This window comes from Tachysurus vachellii, chromosome 12 (genome assembly GCF_030014155.1).
Source record: "Tachysurus vachellii isolate PV-2020 chromosome 12, HZAU_Pvac_v1, whole genome shotgun sequence".
NCBI classification, from domain to species: domain Eukaryota; kingdom Metazoa; phylum Chordata; class Actinopteri; order Siluriformes; family Bagridae; genus Tachysurus; species Tachysurus vachellii.
Window position 1 is genome coordinate 10684311 of NC_083471.1, and position 20903 is coordinate 10705213.

Consider the following 20903-nt stretch of genomic DNA (forward strand, 5'->3'; position numbering starts at 1 on the left):
GTCATTTTTAGATTCTTTTAAACACTGAATCTCACTTCATTTAAAGATTCACCTCTAAAACGTCAACTAGCACTTTTTTACATGTTTGTTGCAAGTGTTTATAAAAACCAAAAAGAAAAAAAAAAAGAAAAAAATTTTGAACAGTGATTTAGACTCATGGTATCTTAAGTCTGTAATCTAGTGAACCAGTTAATGTATCCAATAACAGAGACTTGAGCACTTCTTTAAGTCGCTCTGGATAAAGGGACGTCTTCCAAATGCTGTAAATGTAAGAACAAACCGGTCACCGCCCACTGAAAAAGACCGTATGCGATCACGTGACTTTCCCGAGAAACCTCGGCACTTTAGTCAGACACTCGCTACAGAGACCTGAGTTTTATCCTGAATTGTTTTTTTATTACTTGTTAAACGCGGTGACGAACATTTTTATGAGTGAAACTGTTTATTTCTGATTGGCCAAAGTCTGCACTGTAAAATGGAGGACAATAGCGCTGTACTTAATGTTTTGCTTTTACTCACATTTTCTGTTCATCTTTCTGCAGCAGGTAAGTTTAGAAATATAATTTATTAAATAATTATAAAGTAAATGTTGGTCAGTAGAAACAGCAGACTGAATATAAACTGTGGGTCTCATTTTACTCTTCAGTGCAAGAATGAAGTTTAATAATTAACGGAAGTGTTTTTATCTTCGTCTTTACATGAAATTACAAAAACACAGCGGTAACGTTAACAAATGTGCAACAATAGTAATAATAACATTAACAAATGTTCAAGATGAAACAGTTCAGTCTATTATTCTATGAAATAAATGACACTTGTCTGTGACCGCTGGGTGCTTAAAAGTCCTGCATTTCGCGCTGCTTTAAACATGAGAGAGGAACGTGAACAGTCCGGGATTTGGTGGGTGGTGCTTTTAGATTGAGGAAGTTCTGTAAACTCTGTAAACCAGCGGTGTCCAATCTTATCCGGAAAGGGCCGGTGTGGGTGCAGGTTTTCATTCCAACCAAGCAGAAGCCACACCAATGAAAACTGTAATGAAAACCTGCACCCACACCGGCCCTTTGTGGATAAGATTGGACACCGCTGCTGTAAACTCTGCTAGTGTAAATGGCCTACAGAGTCCAGTGGAGATCTGAGAATCTTCTCAGCATATATATATATATATATATATATATATATATATATATATATATATATATATATATATATATATATATATATATATATATGCTGAGAAGATTCTCAGATCTCCACTGGACTCTGTAGGCCTCTGTGTGTGTGTGTATATATATATATATATATATATATATATATATATATATATACACACACACACACACACACACACACACACACACACGTATATTGCTCAAAAAAATAAAGGGAACACCTCAGGGGCGCCCACAAGTGGTCCCACGGCCACCCCTACAATGAATTTGAATGCATAATGAATTCACAATAGTTCATCAAGTATAACACACACACACACACACACACACACTACACTGATTTTTTTTTTGTGTCACCCCAAGATTTGCTGTGGCCTCCTCTGGCCACCCCTATTAAAAGTTTCTGGGGGCACCACTGGAACACTTAAGCAACACATCCTATATCTGAATGAATTAAATAGTCTTATTAAATACTTTGTTCTTTACATAGTTGAATGTGCTGACAACAAAATCAACAATTATCAATGAAAATCAAATTTATTAACCCATGGAGGTCTGGATTTGGAGTCACACTCAAAATTGAAGTGGAAAAACACACTACAGGCTGATCCAACTTTGATGTAATGTCCTTAAAACAAGTCCAAATGAGGCTTAGTAGTGTGTGTGTGGCCTCCACGTGCCTGTGTGACCTCCCTACAACACCTGGGCATGCTCCTGATGAGGTGTCGGATGGTCTCCTGAGGGTTTCTCCTCCCAGACCTGGACTAAAGCATCCGCCAACGCCTGGACAGTCTGTGATGCAACTGTGGTCCAGACTCTGTCACGTCTGTCACATGTGCTCAGTGTGAACCTGCTTTCATCTGTGAAGAGCACAGGGTGCCAGTGGCAAATTTGCCAATCTTGGTGTTCTCTGACAAATGCCAAACGTCCTGCCCGGTGTTGGGATGTAAGCAAAACCCCCACCGGTGGATGTCAGGCTCTTATACCACCCTCATGGAGTCTGTTTCTGACCGTTTGAGCAGACACATGCACATTTGTGGCCTGCTGGAGGTAATTTTGCAAGGCTCTGGCTGTGCTCCTGTTCCTCCTTGCACAAAAGCGGAGGTAGCGGTCCTGCTGCTGGGTTGTTGCCCTCCTACGGCCTCCTCCACGTCTCCTGATGTACTGGCCTGTCTCCTGGTAACGCCTCCATGCTCTGGACACTACGCTGACAGACACAGCAAACCTTCTTGCCACAGCTCACATTGATGTGCCATCCTGGATGAGCTGCACTACCTGAGCCACTTGTGTGGGTTGTAGACTCCGTCTCATGCTACCACTAGAGTGAAAGCACCACCAGCATTCAAAAGTGACCAAAACTTCAGCCAGAAAGCATAGGAACTGAGAAGTGGTCTGTGGTCACCACCTGCAGAACCACTCCTTTATTGGGGATGTCTTGCCTATAATTTCCACCTGTTGTCTATTCCATTTGCACAACAGCATGTGAAATTGATTGTTGCTTCCTAAGTGGGCAGTTTGATTTCACATAAGTGTGTTACATTGTGTTGTTTAAGTGTTCCCTTTATTTTTTGAGCTGTGTGTGTGTGTGTGTGTGTGTGTGTGTGTGTGTGTGTATATATATATATATATATATATATTTCACATATTTGTACAAGACATATGTAACAATAATGTTAAACTAACTATTAAAAACACAGTGTTAGGTTGTGCCCCACTCTCCTTTAATAATAATAATATCAGCATTTCTCTTGTGGTAAATCCTTAATAATCATTTGGGTTACATTTTATTTTATTATTTTATATTATAAATTTTTGTATTACATTTCAACTCTTTACTCACTGCAATGATGCTCTTAAAAGTTTATTAATATAAAGTTGTCAGTATTATAATGAAGGGGGGCACGGTGGCTTAGTGGTTGTCACGTTCGCCTCACACCTCCAGGGTTGGGGTTTCGATTCCCGCCTCCGCCTTGTGTGTGTGGAGTTTGCATGTTCTCCCCGTGCCTCGGGGGGTTTCCTCCGGGTACTCCGGTTTCCTCCCCCGGTCCAAAGACATGCATGGTAGGTTGATTGGCATCTCTGGAAAATTGTCCGTAGTGTGTGATTGCATGAGTGAATGAGAGTGTGTGCCCTGCGATGGGTTGGCACTCCTTCCAGGGTGTCCATTTAAATTTATATACAATTTTGTCCGATGATGTCAGTAAATTTATGATGAAAGAATTTTTAATGTCTCAAACACTGTTGCTATGGAAATGTAATGAATAAGTGTGATAGGCCATGTTAGGACACAGAAAGTCACACCAATTCTTCTCAGTATCCTTGTAGATGTGTTATCATATTTTTATTTAAAATAATCTTTATTTTTAATTGGTGTGTCTCATGATTAGTGATTGATTATCATAATACTCTCTTTGGCAAGAGGATGTGTGACCTTTAAATCAAGCCTTTTAATACACTACATAGAAGATTAAATTATATTTTTTTAAATTAGATTCATATCCCTTATGATCAGCAAGATGTAAAGACATTCATGATGTTAAATTCCAGCAGAACTGCTTGTATTCTGAACAGTGTTTCATCTGGTGTGATCCAGAGTTCACATGTATGGTCAGTGATGAGATATAATCACATCTCTGTGTTCACTTTAAGTCAAGTTAAGATATTGTCATTTCAGTTATATATAGCTGACGCAGTACATGAAATGAAACGTTTCTCCATGACCCTGGTGCTACAAATACTGTTATAGCGCCACCAGCTGGTGACCGGATATGAAGAGTCTAAATCAGACCTTACACACAAATGTTACTATGAGTCCTGAACAGATTCAGACCCTTCAGGTTTTACACATTTCATTGCATTATAGGTATAATTAAAATGGCTTAAATTGATTGTTAATTTTTATGTTTTTACACTTTTGTCAAATTTATTCAGTTCAAATAATCAACTCTTACATTTACAGTTATTTTTACCTGATCTCTCTCTCTCTCTCTCTCTCTCTCTCTCTCTCTGTGTGTGTGTGTGTGTGTCAGGTGTGCCTTAGTAATTCACAAATTGTTGGTGATTTCTTTCTGAATTTTGTAGAATTTAGAATTTATCCAAAAATAGTTTTGTTACATAAGATATGTTAAAAATGTATTTTATCCTTTACAGACACACACTCTCAGCAGTTCTTCTACACCGCTGTCACACCAGGAATAAATGTCACTGCTGTTGGTCTGCTGGATGGGGAACAGTTTGTGTACTACAACAGTAACATCAAGATGATGATCCCAAAGACAGAGTGGATACAGAAGATCACTGCTGATGATAAAGGTTACTGGAACAGAGAAACAGAGCGTGTTGAGACTCATCAGGACTCTGTGGCTACAGTAATGAAAAGCTTGAATCAAACTGAAGGTGAAACTCAGAGCTTTAATCACTAACAAACTGTGAAACCTTTGATGAATGGTTAACTGATGGGACAGGAGTTGTGAAAAATAAGCAAATAAACCTCAAAACCTTACTCCAATTCCACCTTCCTCCAGCAGGAGGCACAAAAGCTTTACTGAAACAGCTAGCTTAGCAGAAAACACAAATAAAAGCTACTCAGAAATAACTGGTATAGATTAACAGACAATGTTCCTAAATCTGTGCCCTTGTCAGTGTTGCCTACCAAACAATTTGTAGATTTGATGAAAATTACCAAATGATTAAAACATCAATTAGCTTCTACTCAGTGTTGTAGCCTGTATGACTGATTGCTCCTGTAGAACAATATGAGCTCACACATTTTGTGACAGGAAAACACAGATAGTATCAGACTCAGTCTCCTGAAGAGCTGTGTGTGATTCTGTAAGATGTTCAGTAAAGCTTCAGCTTATTTCATTATAAAACTACACACACACTGTACCAGAAACCGACTTCTAGTTTATTTGTTTACTGAACTTTAGAGAATTTTTGTGTAGAAATGTTTAATATCATTATTTCTGAAGTATTCTGTGCTTTAGACCGTTTTTTTGGCATGAGACAGAAATTTGTATATTTCAGTATATGAAATATAACATAAAGATGTTTGAAGATGACATTCTACTCTACTCTTAGAGGTGCTCTGTTTGAGATTACATATTATTCATATCCTTTTCCCCTAAAATCTGCAGAGTCTACTCCAACTACTACTCAAGCCTAAATAAACTATAAGAAACACCAATATTTTTTATCCAAATAAACTGTTGATTAAAGAACGATGAACAAAATATTTCTGGTCTAGAATCAACATTTTAAATGCTGTTAGGTCCAAATATATTTGGACACAGGCACAATATATTTGAACACAGGCACAATTTTCACACTTTTGGCTATGTATGCTACCAGAATAAAATGTAAATAAAAAAACAAGATGCATTTGAAGAGCAGACATTCAGCTTTAATTAAAGGGGGAGAACTATCAAGTAAAAGTAAAATGTTCAGGAACTGCAACCATTTTTATGGACAAATGAATATAATCATAAATAAAATGTACATTTTTAATATTTTGCTGAAAATCCTTTGCAGGCAATGACTGCCTGAAGTCTGGAGCCCATGGAAATCACTTCAGTTGATGTTTGTGCGTGGGTCTTTCTGCCTTTAGTTTTGCCTCAGCAAGTTTTGCAAGTTTTGCCTCAATATGTTCAATCGGGTTGAGATCAGGTGATTGACTCGGGCATTGCAGAATATTCCATTCTTTTCCTTAAAAAACTCCTGGGTTGCTTTTGCAGTCTGTTTTGGATCATTGTCCATCTGTACTGTGAAATGCCCTCCAATCAACTTTGCTGCATTTGGCTTAATCCGGGCAGACAGTATATTCCTATACACTTCAGAATTCATCCGGCTGCTTCTGTCACATCATCAATAAACACCAGTGACCCGGTGCCACTGGAAGCCATGCATACCCATGCCATTACACTGCCTTCACTATGTTTTACAGATGACGTTGTATGCTTTGGATCATGAACTGTTCCAAACCTTCTCCATACTTTTCTCTTTCTGTCATTCTGGTAAAGGTTGATCTTAGTTTCATCCGTCCAAAGAATGCTTTTCCAGAACTGGTCAGGCTTTTTTAGATTTTTTTTTGGCAAAGTCTAATCTGGCCTTTCTATTCTTGAGGCTTATGAATGGTTTGCATCTTGTGGTGAACCCACTGTATTTGCTCTTGTGAAGTCTTCTCTTGATTGTAGACTTTGACAATGACACCCCTACCTCCTGGAGAGTGTCCTTCACTTGGCTGGATGTTGTGCATTGGTTTTGCTTTACCATGGAGAGGATCCTGTGATCATCTACTACTGTTGTCTTCTGTGGACGGTCAGGCCTTTTTATGTTGCTGAGCTCACCATTGCATTCTTTTTTCTCAGAATGTACCAAACTGTTGATCTGGCCACTCCTAATGTTCCTGCTATCTTTCTGATGGAGTTGGTTTTTTTTTGAAGATGATGGCCTGTTTGACTTGCATGGAGAGCTCCTTTGAATGCATGATGTAGGTTCACAGCAACGGATTCCAAGTGCAAATACCACACTTAGAATCAACTCCAGACCTTTTACCTGCTTTATTGATGAAGACATAATGAAGGAATAGCCTACACCTGTCCAGCTTTTTTTTTTTAGTATGAATAACTTTTTTTTATTATGCAAAGAGACAATTACAATATTTACAGAAGAGAAATTACATGCAAAATACAAAGACCAACAAAACGTGTGTGTGTGGGTGTAACTGTAAGTGTAACTGGGTGTGGGAGTGGAGATATATGAATAAAGGAGCATGTAGGGAAGTACAACAGACATAACTGGAGTTAAATATATATATTTATATATATATATATATATATATATATATATATATATATATATATATATATATATATATATATATATATGACAATAATAATGATGAAGATAATAATAGTATCACACAAAACAAAAAAATAAATAAAATAAATTTTACAAAAAAAAAACTGGAAAAAGGGGTATGAGGAAGGTGACAATATCAACAGTAATAGCAATATTAATAAGAATAACAACAATCATAATGAAAAATAAGAAATGACAAATAGTAATAATAGTATTAGCAGTAGTAGTAATAATAAACATATTTACAAATATACTCATTTCATCCGGAATGAGGGGGAGGTTAAAGGATCAGGAAGAGAACAAATAAAAATAGTAGTAGTAGTAATAGCAATAATAATGCTAATACAGCCATTAATAGTAATAATAATAATAGTAGTAGTTATAATAGCAATAATAATAATAATGGTAATATTGATACAGCTATTAATAATAAGGTATTAGAAAAGCTGCCTCTGATACCCCTCATGGACATGGCATAGGATAGACCCCCACCAGCGTCGTATTGCAACAGGCTAGCAAGGTGAGGAGCTGTGGAGTCCAGGGGTCCCAAAATCCATACCCATCTCCAGCCATCCCACACATGCCATGCTTACCCTGTCTTTTTGTTTGTGTTTTTTTTTTTAAACTAATATGGCTGCTTTTATTGTCGTACTCATGATATGTTTGTCAACTAGTGTGTAATGCATTAAAAAAAGCAAGGCGTGTAGCATGGAACCAGCCCAGTGCAAAGCCCAGGCTGCCACGCCCACGCCACACTTACCTTACTATATGTTTTTTTATTTATTTATTTTTTTAATTCTCCAAATGAATGTGTGTGCACCTTATTTAATATGTGATGCATTAAAACAGCGAGACAAGTGCTGGGCCAGCCAGAGACAAGAAATCCCAGGCAAAAGTACAGCTTTTGAAACAGCTTTTGATTCAATTTTCCAATTACCTTTGGTCCCATGAAAAAGGGGGACCAAGTCTCTAAACCTGAGAGACTGCATTTTCAGCCCAATACACATATACAACTATAGCTTGAATATGTTTTGGTAAATACCTAAAAAAAACAAAAATTGTGCCTGGGTCCAAATATATATGGAGCTAACTGTATATCTGAGATTCCAGTGCAGAAATCTGTAATATCCAGTAATAAAGTCTCAGTGATATCAGAGTGGGGGGCACGGTGGCTTAGTGGTTAGCACGTTCGCCTCACACCTCCAGGGTTGGGGGTTCGATTCCCGCCTCCGCCTTGTGTGTGTGGAGTTTGCATGTTCTCCCTGTGCCTCGGGGGTTTCCTCCGGGTACTCCGGTTTCCTCCCCCGGTCCAAAGACATGCATGGTAGGTTGATTGGCATCTCTGGAAAATTGTCCGTAGTGTGTGATTGCGTGAGTGAATGAGAGTGTGTGTGTGTCCTGCGATGGGTTGGCACTCTGTCCAGGGTGTATCCTGCCTTGATGCCCGATGACGCCTGAGATAGGCACAGGCTCCCCGTGACCCGAGGTAGTTCGGATAAGCAGTAGAAAATGAGTGAGTGAGTGAGTGATATCAGAGTCAGAATCAGCTGTCAATTCTGTTATATGTCCAGGACATACAGAGGATTGAAATTGTGTTTCTCTCAGTCTTATGGTGCAGCAACAAAAAAATACAACTGAAAAAACAACAATATGCTTTAGTTTGGAAATTAAAAAAAAATATTTTAGCAGCTTTTTATATTGCTCTGTGTGTGTGTGTGTGTGTGTGTGTGTGTGTGTGCGCACGTGCATGTGTGTGTACGTGTGTGTGTGTGAATGTGTGTGCGCAGGAGATCATAAACTCCAGTGGATGCTTGGCTGTGGGCTTGATAACGTCACTGTTAGAGGATACAGTCAGTATCGTTATGATGGAGAAGATTTCATCAGTCTGGATCTGAACTGGAACCAGGAACTTGGAAGTGGAACCTGGACTGCAGCTAATGAGAAAGCTGAAATCTTTATAAACATGTGGGACCCTAAAGGAGACCAGGCCAGATACTGGATGGACTACCTGAAATACGACTGTATTGATCAGTTAAAGAAGTTTGTGAATCACAGCAGAGAGACTCTAGAGAGGAAAGGTATGTGAGGAAAGTGTGTGACCTGGGGTCTCATTTATAAAGCGTGCGTACGCACAAAACGGGGCTGGAAACGTGCGTACGCCAGTTTTCACGCAAAGGTTGTGATCTATAAAAAACAAACTTGACGCGAAAATGTGCGCACCTTTAAGCAAACTTTGAGCTGTGCGTACGCACATTCTGGAGACAAAGGGAATGCCTTACAGTCACATTGTCCACAACGGGAGCGCAGGAGGAGATGGCGCGACTACATGTGATACAAAATAGCATGAAATGCCCTTTTATTAGAGAACTGCAGAACACAGTGTAAAAACGAAATATTTTCCTTAATGTACATATAGCTATCATAAAATGTCAAAGTCTGCAAATACAGTCATGAAGCACAATCGCTACTCATCATCGGTCCTAACTATTACGGTGTTCATTACAAAACCGTCATGAAGAAGTATGTGTTCACTATAACATTTTCGTCTTAAATTTTCGCCCACAAATTAATTCTGTGATTTTGTCAAGGTGTTAACGATCAGTCTAATTGCTAGAAACATATAAATCCTCGACCCGGGTATGTAATGCTTCATGATGGCACTGCTGGCACTGTTGGAGGATTACGCCAATTGCAGAATAAGGAGAGAACGAGTTTTCAGGGACCGTGATGATTTCCTGGCCCATGATGATGACTGGTTAATAAGCCGATTTAAATTCCCTAGAGCTGTGCTCTTAGATCTATGTGCTGAATTGGGTACGATATTAGAGAGGGCAACACGCCGGAACCATGCCATCCCAGTCCAAATACAAGTCCTCACCACTCTGGGGTTCTTGGCAACCGGCTGTTTCCAGTGGGAATTGTCAGACAGGTAAATTATTTATATAAAAAAAACTATAAGTAATCCTCAACTTTGACTCTAAGACCTTTTTGTATATGAAATAATTCTATTAGAATCTATCATCTCACCCTATAGGTCTGGTATATCTCATTATAACGAGGCCCACTCTCGTGCCCGCGCAGTGATTTGCATTGACTATTTATGGTTAAAAATGGGCGTGTACAGGGCGGGATTTCACGTACGCACATCTGCGGGTGATCTGTGATTTATAAAGGGAACATTGCTTAGAGGAGTGTGTACGCACGGTTTTATAAATCGGAATCTTTTTTGGCGTACGCCATTTTTGGCTTTTGGGCGTACGTAAACTTTTAGTAGGGATCCTACGCACAGTTTTATAAATGAGACCCCTGCTCTGTTACTGTAACTACAGCTGTTACTCACACACCTCAAAACACACTCCAGCATACTCTTACATCCTTCACAACACACACAACGATTGTATACACACTTCACAACACGCACACATTTGATTAATAACACACTTCTTTAGTATTAACACTCACTTTGATGGTGACATTGTCAGATTTATAATTTAATATGTAAACTCCGGCTCACACTGTGCGATTTTGGCCATAATTTCATCGTCCAAGACAAATTTTGAAAATTCTGAAAGATTTCTAGAATCCTAGGGTAAAATCTGTCGTCTTTGATTGCTGTTTTTCCATGTCTTTTTTCATCAAGGATTGTCATAAACAAAATTAATGCTACAGATTGTTTTTGTTTGCTGATACCTGCCATTTTAGTGAGAGAATGCAGGACTGATCGTGTCCTGGATTGATGACGTAAAACCCCGTACAAGTCTTCTCGTGTGTGTCCGATTTTGAAGTCTGACAGGACGACAACTGAGATCCTACAGTGTGACATGGGGATCATTTTTGTACAGCAACAATCGGAAAGTGTTTTGAAAAATGGCACAGTTTGAGCTTGGCTTAAGAATTGTAATATTTCTTCCTGTGTGTTTTTGCAGTTCATTCTGAGGTTTCAGTGATCCAGAAACACTCGTCTTCTCCAGAGGTGGTGTGTAACGCTACAGGTTTCTTCCCCGAAGCAGTGAATATCACATGGAGGAAGGACGGAGAGGACGTGCATGAGAACGTGGAGCTCAGAATGTCGTTAATAAACCAGGATGGAAGCTTCCAGAAGAGAAGCATTCTGAAAGTCCCAGCTGAGGAGCTGCAGAAACACAACTACACCTGTGTGATTCAGCACAGCAGCTTGGAGAAGGAGTTAGTGCTGAATGTGAACAAGCAATCAAACACAAAAGGTCAGAAACACTTTCCTATAAAACTACACAGTTACAGTTAAAGTAATTTACTGATGCAGCAGAGAATAAAGCCTGTGCTGATTTAACAGGTTCAGGATCAGGTGGAGGATCAGGTGGAGGATCAGATGGAGGATCAGATGGAGGATCAGATGGAGGATCAGATGGAGGGAATATTGGCATCATTGTTGCTGTAGTCGTCCCTCTCCTTGTTCTCGTTGCTGTTGGAGTGTTCTTCTGGAAGAAGATAAAATGTTCTGGTGCAGACAAACCCCCTGAAATTCAACAGAATGGAACTGAGATACATCCCCTAAAGGTGTGTTAAAGTACATATTTTGATATTTATATTACATTTATTATATTTAAGTTTAATTTAGAAAAGCAGTATTGACTGTTCTCTCAGCTCACTGAATTTATATTGAGTGGAACATTGGCTGTTTTCTGAAGATCAGTTACAGAAGACATTTTGTTCTGATTATCATCTGTCTTTTAGACTCCACACAGTGACGTTCCGGTCTAAACCAGGAAGTGAGCCTCCACACTGAAGAGCGATTTCCTGTCCAGGTTTTCCTCTACTGAAGCTTCCATTCAGGGTGTGAAGAGTGAATACATACATCTTTCATGTGGGTTTAACTCAGACTCCAGTGTAATGCTTATTTTCAGTCTTTATCAGAACTTATGGACTTTATCAGTAGTTACTACTGTGGATAAATAGTACAAGTACAATAGTACAATAAGTACTTTATTACTGTGGATAAAAGTACAAGCTTAAAGACAAAGAAAGAGAAAGAACAGCGGTGTAAGAACTGAAGCTGAGTCACTACACAGCTTTATTTTTAAAATAAAACTCCTGATTGTACAGAGCAGAGGAAGGAGTTCAGAGGATCCCAGCAACAGCCAGTAAATGTAAACGTGCTTTACTCCATATTAGTCAGTGAATGAAGCAAATGATGTTTACCTTAATGACCAACACACAGGATCCCAGGGTGACTATAGTTTATTAACTGTGACATTTTGACATTTTCAAACTAGATTGGAGCAGAAACTCAGCTAGTGTTGGTGTAGAGATGCATTTGCTTTATTTTTCCTCCTAAAACTTGTCAGTATGTGGTCTAAGAGAAATTGTTGTGTGGCTTGTGTTCTGTGAAGGACTGGAGGCCCAGGAAGGGTTTTCTTAAGACAAAATTTATTATTAGTTTTACTTCAAACCAAAACTCCATCCAGATCCATGTAATGTTTCTTCTATGTGTTTGGGTTTGTTTATGTTGGGGGTTTATTTTAGAGTCCAGTGGGTTTTAATGTGGTGTTACATCAGTTAGGAGAATCTCAACAACCAGAACAACAAAGATTACTAACAAAACTGGACAAATTTTCACAAATCCTTCAGTAACTGAAGTCAGCAGCTTCCTTTAGACATACAGTGAGCTTATTAAAGGATATTTCTGTTTTTCTCAGTGCATGAAACATGCACAACAGGTACAGAGGAAAAATACAGTAATTACTGTAATAATCTGTATTATTTTTGTTTATACTCACAATTGTGAGTGTTTTTTGGCAGTGTTTACTGCAATGTTTACAGAGAAATATTTATGGACAGGCTATTTTGATGCCTTTTTGTCATTTCTTGTCTTTTAAGCTTTTTACATTATGGATCATGTGCAGCATTATTAGCAAAGTTATTGTTATTGCTTTTTATGATGTATTATTTAATGCCTTTTTTAACTATTTGAAATGTGATGTATTGAATACTATGAACTAAAGGCAATATGAGTCACTTTGCACTTTTTTAAACTTAAATGTATCAAGATTGATGATATATTTATGTATTGTTACATGAGACATATTTTAGAATAATATGTGTGTGCAAAAGTGTGTACATTTGAGAGCAAAAGTATTAATACCCAGTAACTTGAAACATCAGTACAATTAGAGGGTGTTTTTACTTTTCTGCCCAAATTCAGTATAACACCCAGAGGAAAGAGCTATCTGTGATTGACAGGAAACAGAGGTTAGCCCCTCCCACCCTGACAGCACAGACAATACTGCTCCAAAGTCAAATTGGCTTTTAAAACTCTTTCACTTTTTTTAAGCTCACAAACTCAAACCTGGGACACACACTTTTGTACTCAACTGGAAAATGAATGAAAATGTTTACTTACCAAGTATATATGTTTTTTATTTAATATATATTTTTGGTAAATTACCTGATGGACATGAAAATAAATATTACACTATACTTTTTCCACTGAGTCCATTTCATTAACAAAGATTGCATACAAAAGGTGTGTGTGTGTGTGTGTGTGTGTGTGTGTGTGTGTGTGTGTGTGTGTGTGTGTGTGTGTGTGTGTGTGTGTGTGTGTGTGTGTGTGAGAGAGAGAGACTCCTTTAATGAACCTGCACAATAAACAGCGTTTGGTTGTGTAACATGGAATCTGCACAGAACCTCAATCTTACATCATTTCTCTCATTGAAACAGAGAAATAAATAATAATATAAATGTCTTGACTGTGAAAGTTATTTGACAAATTAATTAGTCACAGTGTTTTTGTATTTAGCTCCTAAATACAAAATACTAGACTTTGGAATAGTCTTCCTGATAGTGTTCGGGGCTCAGACACACTTTCTCAGTATAAATGTACATTAAAAACTCATCTCTTTAGTCAGGCGTACACATAATACATCCCATAATATTGTGCTCTAGTACATCTGACCAAATGCATATTATCATTTAGTATGTTATGAACAGCAGCTACGTTAATCCATCTCCACCTATTCTCTCTTTTTACCCATCCTGAGGCATCCAGAAATTGTACCAGATCTGAATGTCTTCCGTTCCATGAGATTTTTTGACCTCCACCGAGATGAGGCCAACCATGTGAGGATCCTGAGGCATCTAGAGATTTACCAGCTCTAGTTAGTCTCTGCTATACTAAGAGGAGATGCCAGCTCCATGTGGTCTTTGAGGACAACAATCTCCTCATCAATACAACATTTATCAGACTGTATATTTATAATCACCCCCCCAGTGTCACCCAAATGAGGATGGGTTAACCTTTGAGTCTGGTTCCTCTTAAGGTTTCTTCCTTTACCATCCAAGGGAGTTTTTCCTCACCACAGTCACCTGCGTCACCTCAGACTTGCTCATTGGGGATAAATACAAACACATTTAAATATATCTAATATTAATCTGAAATTTTGTATTATATTAATCTTTAAATTATTCTTTATATTAACCTTTTGTTCTATGTTTATGTTCTGTAAAGCTGCTGTGAGACAATGTCAATTGTGAGAAAAACACTATACAAATAAACTTTAATTGAATTAACCTGAATTTAATCTTATAGTTCTCTTTATTAGGGTTCAACACACTGATGGTGAAATAACTGATTTTATATGCGTGTGATTTGACAATTTAATACAATATCTGTTGTAGATACATGTAGCATGTATCAACCTGTGTATGTGTTTTACACAATAATTAAGTCACACAAACACAGGATATTTATTTCATCGTTAAATGAAATTGCTACTAAATCACCACGTTATCAACTCAGATATTATTTGATTATTAGATATCATTTATAAATATATTTGACCAGCAGGAGCGACTGGCATGCAGCGTTCATCAAAGCTTCAACAAATCATCTCTTTTTCCAGACAATTGAAACCTTTAATGATTCATAGCTTTAGAAATCTTCATTTCCCATCTCATTAATATAAACATTAATTTGATGATCATTTTACTTCAATTTTACAGTGAATATTGTAATACATATTTGAATAATTGGGTGAAATCTCGGTGGGAACTTACTTCTCCAGAGTGAGCAAAATGGCAAAGAAAATCACTCTGGACCCCTCACATCTCACCCCTCACTCTTCGAACTGTTGGCATCTGGTCGACGCTACAGAGCCCTGAGCACCAGAACGACCAGACATAGGAACAGTTTCTTCCCTCAGGCAATCCATTTGATGAACACTTGATATACACAGAACAAACTCTATTCTTACATTGTTTACACATACTTATTTATATTTCAATTTGCACATTTATATTTCAATTTGCACATTTTCCACTGTACATACAACTGTCTTTATTATATATGTGTTCATGTCTTATCATTGCCATTTTGTTTACACTGTGGAGCTCCTGTACTAGAACAAATTCCTCGCATGTGAAAACATACTTGGCAATAAAGACCTTTCTGATTCTGATTCTGAAATTGACCTTATTTTGGCATAATAGTTTATGATAGGAAAATATCAGCAAGAATCAAGGGGAAGGTGTACAGGACAGTGGTGAGACCGGCCATGCGGTATGGTTTAGAGACAGTGTCACTGAAGAAGAGACAGGAGTCAGAGCTTGAGGTAGCCGAACTGAAGATGTTGAGGTTCTCTTTGGGAGTGACAAGATTGGACAGGATTAGGAACAAGTACATCAGAGTGACAGCTCATGTTGGACGTTTGGGGGACAAAGTTAGGGAGGCCAGATTAAGATGGTTTGGACATGTTCAGAGGAGGGAGAGTGAGTATATTGGTAGGAGAATGTTGGAAATGGAGCTGCCAGGCAGGAGGCAAAGTGGAAGGCCAAAGAGGAGGTATATGGATGTAATTCATGAGGATACGAAGCTAGTGGGTGCAAGTGTTGAGGATGCAGAAGATAGGGATAGGTGGAGAGAGATGATTCACTGTGGCGACCCCTGAAGGGAAACGCCGAAAGAAGAAGAAGAAGAAGAAGAAGAAGAAGAAGAAGAAGAAGAAGAAGAAGAAGAAGTTTATATTATTGCTATGTTTGAAATGTGTAATACTACTCTACACAACGCCACCACACACCTCCTATAACACAATCCATCAGTAATGTAATTTTTAGATTCTTTTAAACACTGAATCTCACTTCATTTAAAGTTTCACCTCTAAAACTTCAACTAGAACTTTTTTACCTGTTTGTTGCAAGTGTTTATAAAAACAAAACAAAAACAAAAACACAAAAAAATATGTAACCTAGTGAACCAGAGTATGATGATGACACAGACTTTGCAATTCTGTACGTCACTCTGGATTAAGGCCATCCAGATGCTGTAAGTGTAAAAAAAAAAAAAAAAACAGTCTCCGCCCACTGAAAAAGACTCCCTCGAAAAACCTCGCCACTTTAGTCAGACACTCACTACAGAGACCTGAGTTTTACCCTGAATTTCGTTAAACGCGGTGATGAACATTTTTATGAGTGAAACTGTTTATTTCTGATTAGTTAAAGTCTGCACTGTAAAATGGAGGACAATAGCGCTGTACTTAATGTTTTGCTTTTACCCACATTTTCTGTTCATCTTTCTGCAGCAGGTAGCCTAAGTTTAGAAATATAAGTTATTAAATAATTATAAAGTTATATTCTGTAAATGTTGGTCAGTAGAAACAGCAGACTGAATATAAACTGTGGGTCTCATTTTACTCTTCAGTGAAAGAATGAAGTCTAATATTAAACAAAAATGTTTTTATCTGCGTCTTTACATGAAATTACAAAAACACAGCGGTACCGTTAACAAATGTGCAATAATAGTAATAATAACATTAACAAATGTTCAAGATGAAACAGTTCAGTCTATTATTCTATGAAATAAATGACACTTGTCTTATTTAACATTCCTGCATGTCGCACTGCTTTAAACTCCCCCCTGAGAGAGTAGGAGTGTGAACAGTCCGTGTTTTGGGCGTGGTTTGGTGTGTGTGTGTGTGTGTGTGTGTGTGTGTGTGTGTGTGTGTGTGTTCTGGTTAGTGGTTCTTTAAGAGGCAGTTATGTAAACTCTGCTAGTGTAAATGGCCTACAGAGTCCAGTGGAGGTCTGAGAATCTTCTCAACAGTCTTCACTTCTCTCTGCAGATGTTTATGGTCCATCACAGTAGTGTTGTTATACTACAAGGAAATGCAGCTGGTCAGGGGCCTGTTTCAGAAAGGAGGTTAAGTGAAAACTCTGAGTATGTTAACTCTGAAATGGGGGAAACTGGGTTTTCCGTTTCAGAAAGGGAGGTAAGTTAAACCCAAGAAAGCAGGTTAAGTCAAGCCCGTTTCTGAAAGAGAGCTAACTTATATTCAGAGTCAGTTACCATAGTAACTTACTCTGTGAACCTAACCTGGTCGGGAGCAGGTTTTCTTTGGTAAACCCAGACCTTTGGTAAACTCCACGCCTTTTTAAAGAGGAAGCGATGTTTAAACACCTCATTCGTTGCCCACATTTCAGTTATGCAGACGGCATCAAAGGGAATGAAATGGCATGCAATTAGTGTCTTGCTCAAGCAGTATATTTGCCCGAGTTAATTTGTCATAAGCCACATTAAACTTGTATCAAACATGTATCACCGAGTTTATATAATCCCACAGTGAGACTGACTGCAGGCCCTGCGTGATCCATGCTACCAAGTCGTTTCGGATGAATGTAAACCAGAGTTTCATACAAGGTGCTATCTTGCTGCATTCCCACGGGTGACCATAGGACCATCTGTTTTATGGGCCTTACATTTGACAATTGCTAACTCAAGGGGCAACATTATAGCAGTGTAGTAAGTTCGAGATCCTGGACCATGGGTAATTACAGATCCATCAGCTATTTAAAAAAAACTCTCTGTACCCAAATTGCGCCAAACACATGACACACCATAAGCATGTGCTGAATCAGTATAAACAGTGCATGACTTTTCTGTTTCCAATTTACATGCTGCTGTTAGGGCCTTTATTTCTGCAATTGGGCCAAACAGGGTTGAGCCACTGTTGCCGCTGCCACTGTTACAAACATATCTGTATCTGGTTGATATTCTACTACTGCATAGCCTGCACAATTACCTTCATTAGTACAATAACATGACCCATTTTAAAAAAAAAAGGTAGCTAACCAGAGGGTCTAGCTCTAGGTCTGGCCTAGCCTTTAAAAACTTCTCTGACTTTTCTGTACAATTGTGATACTGGTTGTTTTTCTATTCCATGCTGTTGCTGCATTAATACTGCAGATGCAAAACCCTTCCTCTCTGACACATATGAAGGGAATGGCTTACTGTAATCAGGGCTAGCCAGCGCTGGAGCAGAAGCCGTTATTTTTCAACAGTTCAAAAGCCGTCTGTCCATCAGCTGTCCACGTTAATTGGGCATTTGGTTTTGTTTGATCTGCCATCCTTATCATATACTGTATCTGAGAGGCTTGAGACAACAAATATTGCATTTGATAAGGTAATTAATGGTTTTAATCAGGAGCACTAGGCAGGCTGAGAAGACCATCTGGCAAAAACCATGTGCAGGCAGCGTCCTTATTTAGAAAGCTCCTGTTCTACTGTTATTGAAAGCATATGGATCTCTATGTCTACTCTCAACCATATTTTGTTTTGTTGTCCCACTAGCACTTGGGTTGCTATCATCACCTCCACGTGTGGCTGCTGAAGCTTAATAATAATTAGTAAACTGTTGTCATCTGATATCTTCACATTTACATTCTGTGTTGGCCCTTTATACATCTACATAACCTGATCTCTTGGTTATTGTTTATTTCATGCCACTTCTGTAACTTAGCAGGTAGAGTAACACTTGCCGCAAGCCCTTGTTTTCTAATGATTATATTGTGTATCTGTACTTCATGCCTCTTTCCTTCCTGTCGTTCATCCAATAATGATTTGTATTCTTCCTCTATGTCCCCGTCATCATACTTCACAGTGCAATGCCAGGGATGTCTGGCCCCATAGCAATCTGGTCTCATGTACGTGATCCATGGTTTCCACTCTGTGAATTGTTACCAGAGTCTTGAAGTTTCTTTGTCTTTGAGTTTGAGCCAATACACTCTATCAGAGGCAATGCTTCCTTGTTTGATAATCATCATTACAAGTTGTTGTGCAAATAGTTGTGGTAGGGTTACCCACACTCCTGGTGTGGGTAACCCTTTTTATGTTATGTTTTCTTGTTAAACTTACTAGCCTATGTAAAGCTTTATAAACCCTTAAGATTAACAGAGTACTTAGCACTGACCCCATTGTAATCTTAACTCTGACTCTAGGTTTTATGGTAAACTTTATTCTTTCAATTTTGACCCCAATAGCAGTAACTCCTTTATCAATAAAATTAAAAGGTGGATCCCTATAATTAGCAAAAATTATAAGGCAACCTGTGATTCTAATATAACAATCAATGAGGTTAAGAATGCTTTACACTCAATGAGAAAAGGTAACACCTCTGCTCTTGATGGGCTCTCAGTGGAATTTTATATCCATTTTTTGAATTATATAAAATACCCATTATTCTGTATGTACAAAGAATGTATAGAGCAGAAAGAAATGATAACTACAATGAAATAGGGGATTATCTCACTTATTCCGAAACCTGATAAAGATACACTTTTATTTAATAACTGGCACACTGGAACTGGAACGGGTTTGGATACTATCATCTCAGAGACGCAATCAGGTTTCCTTAAAAATCTAAATATGTCTAATAACATAAGGTTATTGCTTGACCGTTTATATTATTTTTTATATTATCTCCTAAATCAGAAATTGAAAACCAGACATGTTTAACATTTGCATTCAACAAAAATCATTCAACAAGTGTATTTTGTCAGGTAATTATGACATTTAACCAATGTTTGAGATAAGTGAAACACTTTTTTTTACTGAAATGTTTATCAGTAATAATGTGTTATTTTAAAAAAAAATACTACAATTTTTGACTAAAACTAGACTAAAATTAAAAGACTTTTAGTCGACTAAAATTTGACTAAGATACCTTGAGTTTTCTTTTGACTAAAACTAGACTAAAATGACGAGACTTTTAGTCGACTAAAACTTGACTAACAAAAAAGATATGTGAATCACTAAATATGACTAAAACTAACAAGGACATTTGGCACAAGACTAAGACTAAATTAAAAATAGGTGACGAAATTAACACTATTATTAATGACAACTTTATCAAAGAAATCACTACGCTTTTCTAAAGTTTTGTTTTGAAATATAAACCACATAAACTTAAAAGGGATGGGCTTTCTGGATGTAAGACTTGGGGGGCCTTGATTTTTTTTATGCTTTACAGACACTGTCAGTACTTTTAGAGTTAACTGGATCAAAAGATGTCTAACTTTACGTTACCTTACGTTTTTTTTATTCCAAATATGTTTAGTATAAAAAAGTGGCCTCTCCTTTGTCTTAAAATATAATTATTCCACTTCTAAATTACCAGCAATGTCTTCTTGCCTGGAAATTGTTTTTCTCACAACTTTTCAGCTCACAAGATGCTCATTTGGAACAATGAAGAAAATATGGTTTGGAATATGTTTTTCCCTAGATAGGTTGACAGTAACATATGTAACATTCTTTCTTTGTTTGACAAATCTGATGATATGTTGTCTTACGGCAAATTACTGACTTTCTATGGTCTGCCCATAATGTCAAGAGAATTTAATCTATTAAAGAGAGCTATTCGCCGAGGTTTAATTGTTCTCATTGAGAATCACTTAGCCTTTGGTTCATATGAGATTATACAGTCTATATTACTTTCGGATGGTATCGATATAACAGATAGGAAATGTAATAAAAACCCTATTTGCTGTATTTTTCAGACTTAAAGAACAATTACTCCTAGAGGAAAATTTTACTGGAGATCTTATAGTGAAGATATTAAAAGCCTGGCTTAT

The 20903-nt window shown here is 37.8% G+C and overlaps 1 protein-coding gene across 2 annotated transcripts; it reads left to right on the forward strand.

The window, feature by feature from the left end:
* The first annotated feature begins 340 nt into the window (after nucleotides 1-340).
* On the forward strand, nucleotides 341-13447 carry LOC132854281 (H-2 class I histocompatibility antigen, Q10 alpha chain-like). 2 transcript variants are annotated; one of them, XM_060882565.1, is made up of 6 exons: nucleotides 341-545; nucleotides 4320-4565; nucleotides 8816-9106; nucleotides 10955-11251; nucleotides 11341-11564; nucleotides 11742-13447. In XM_060882565.1, the coding sequence occupies exons 1-6, from the start codon at nucleotides 476-478 to the stop codon at nucleotides 11766-11768; spliced, it is 1155 nt and encodes a 384-aa protein (XP_060738548.1). In that variant the 5' UTR covers nucleotides 341-475; the 3' UTR covers nucleotides 11769-13447. The 2 variants fall into 2 exon arrangements, with proteins under 2 accessions (XP_060738548.1, XP_060738549.1); XM_060882566.1 differs by having other exon boundaries at nucleotides 11401-11564; nucleotides 11742-13446.
* Nucleotides 13448-20903: the final 7456 nt, after the last annotated feature.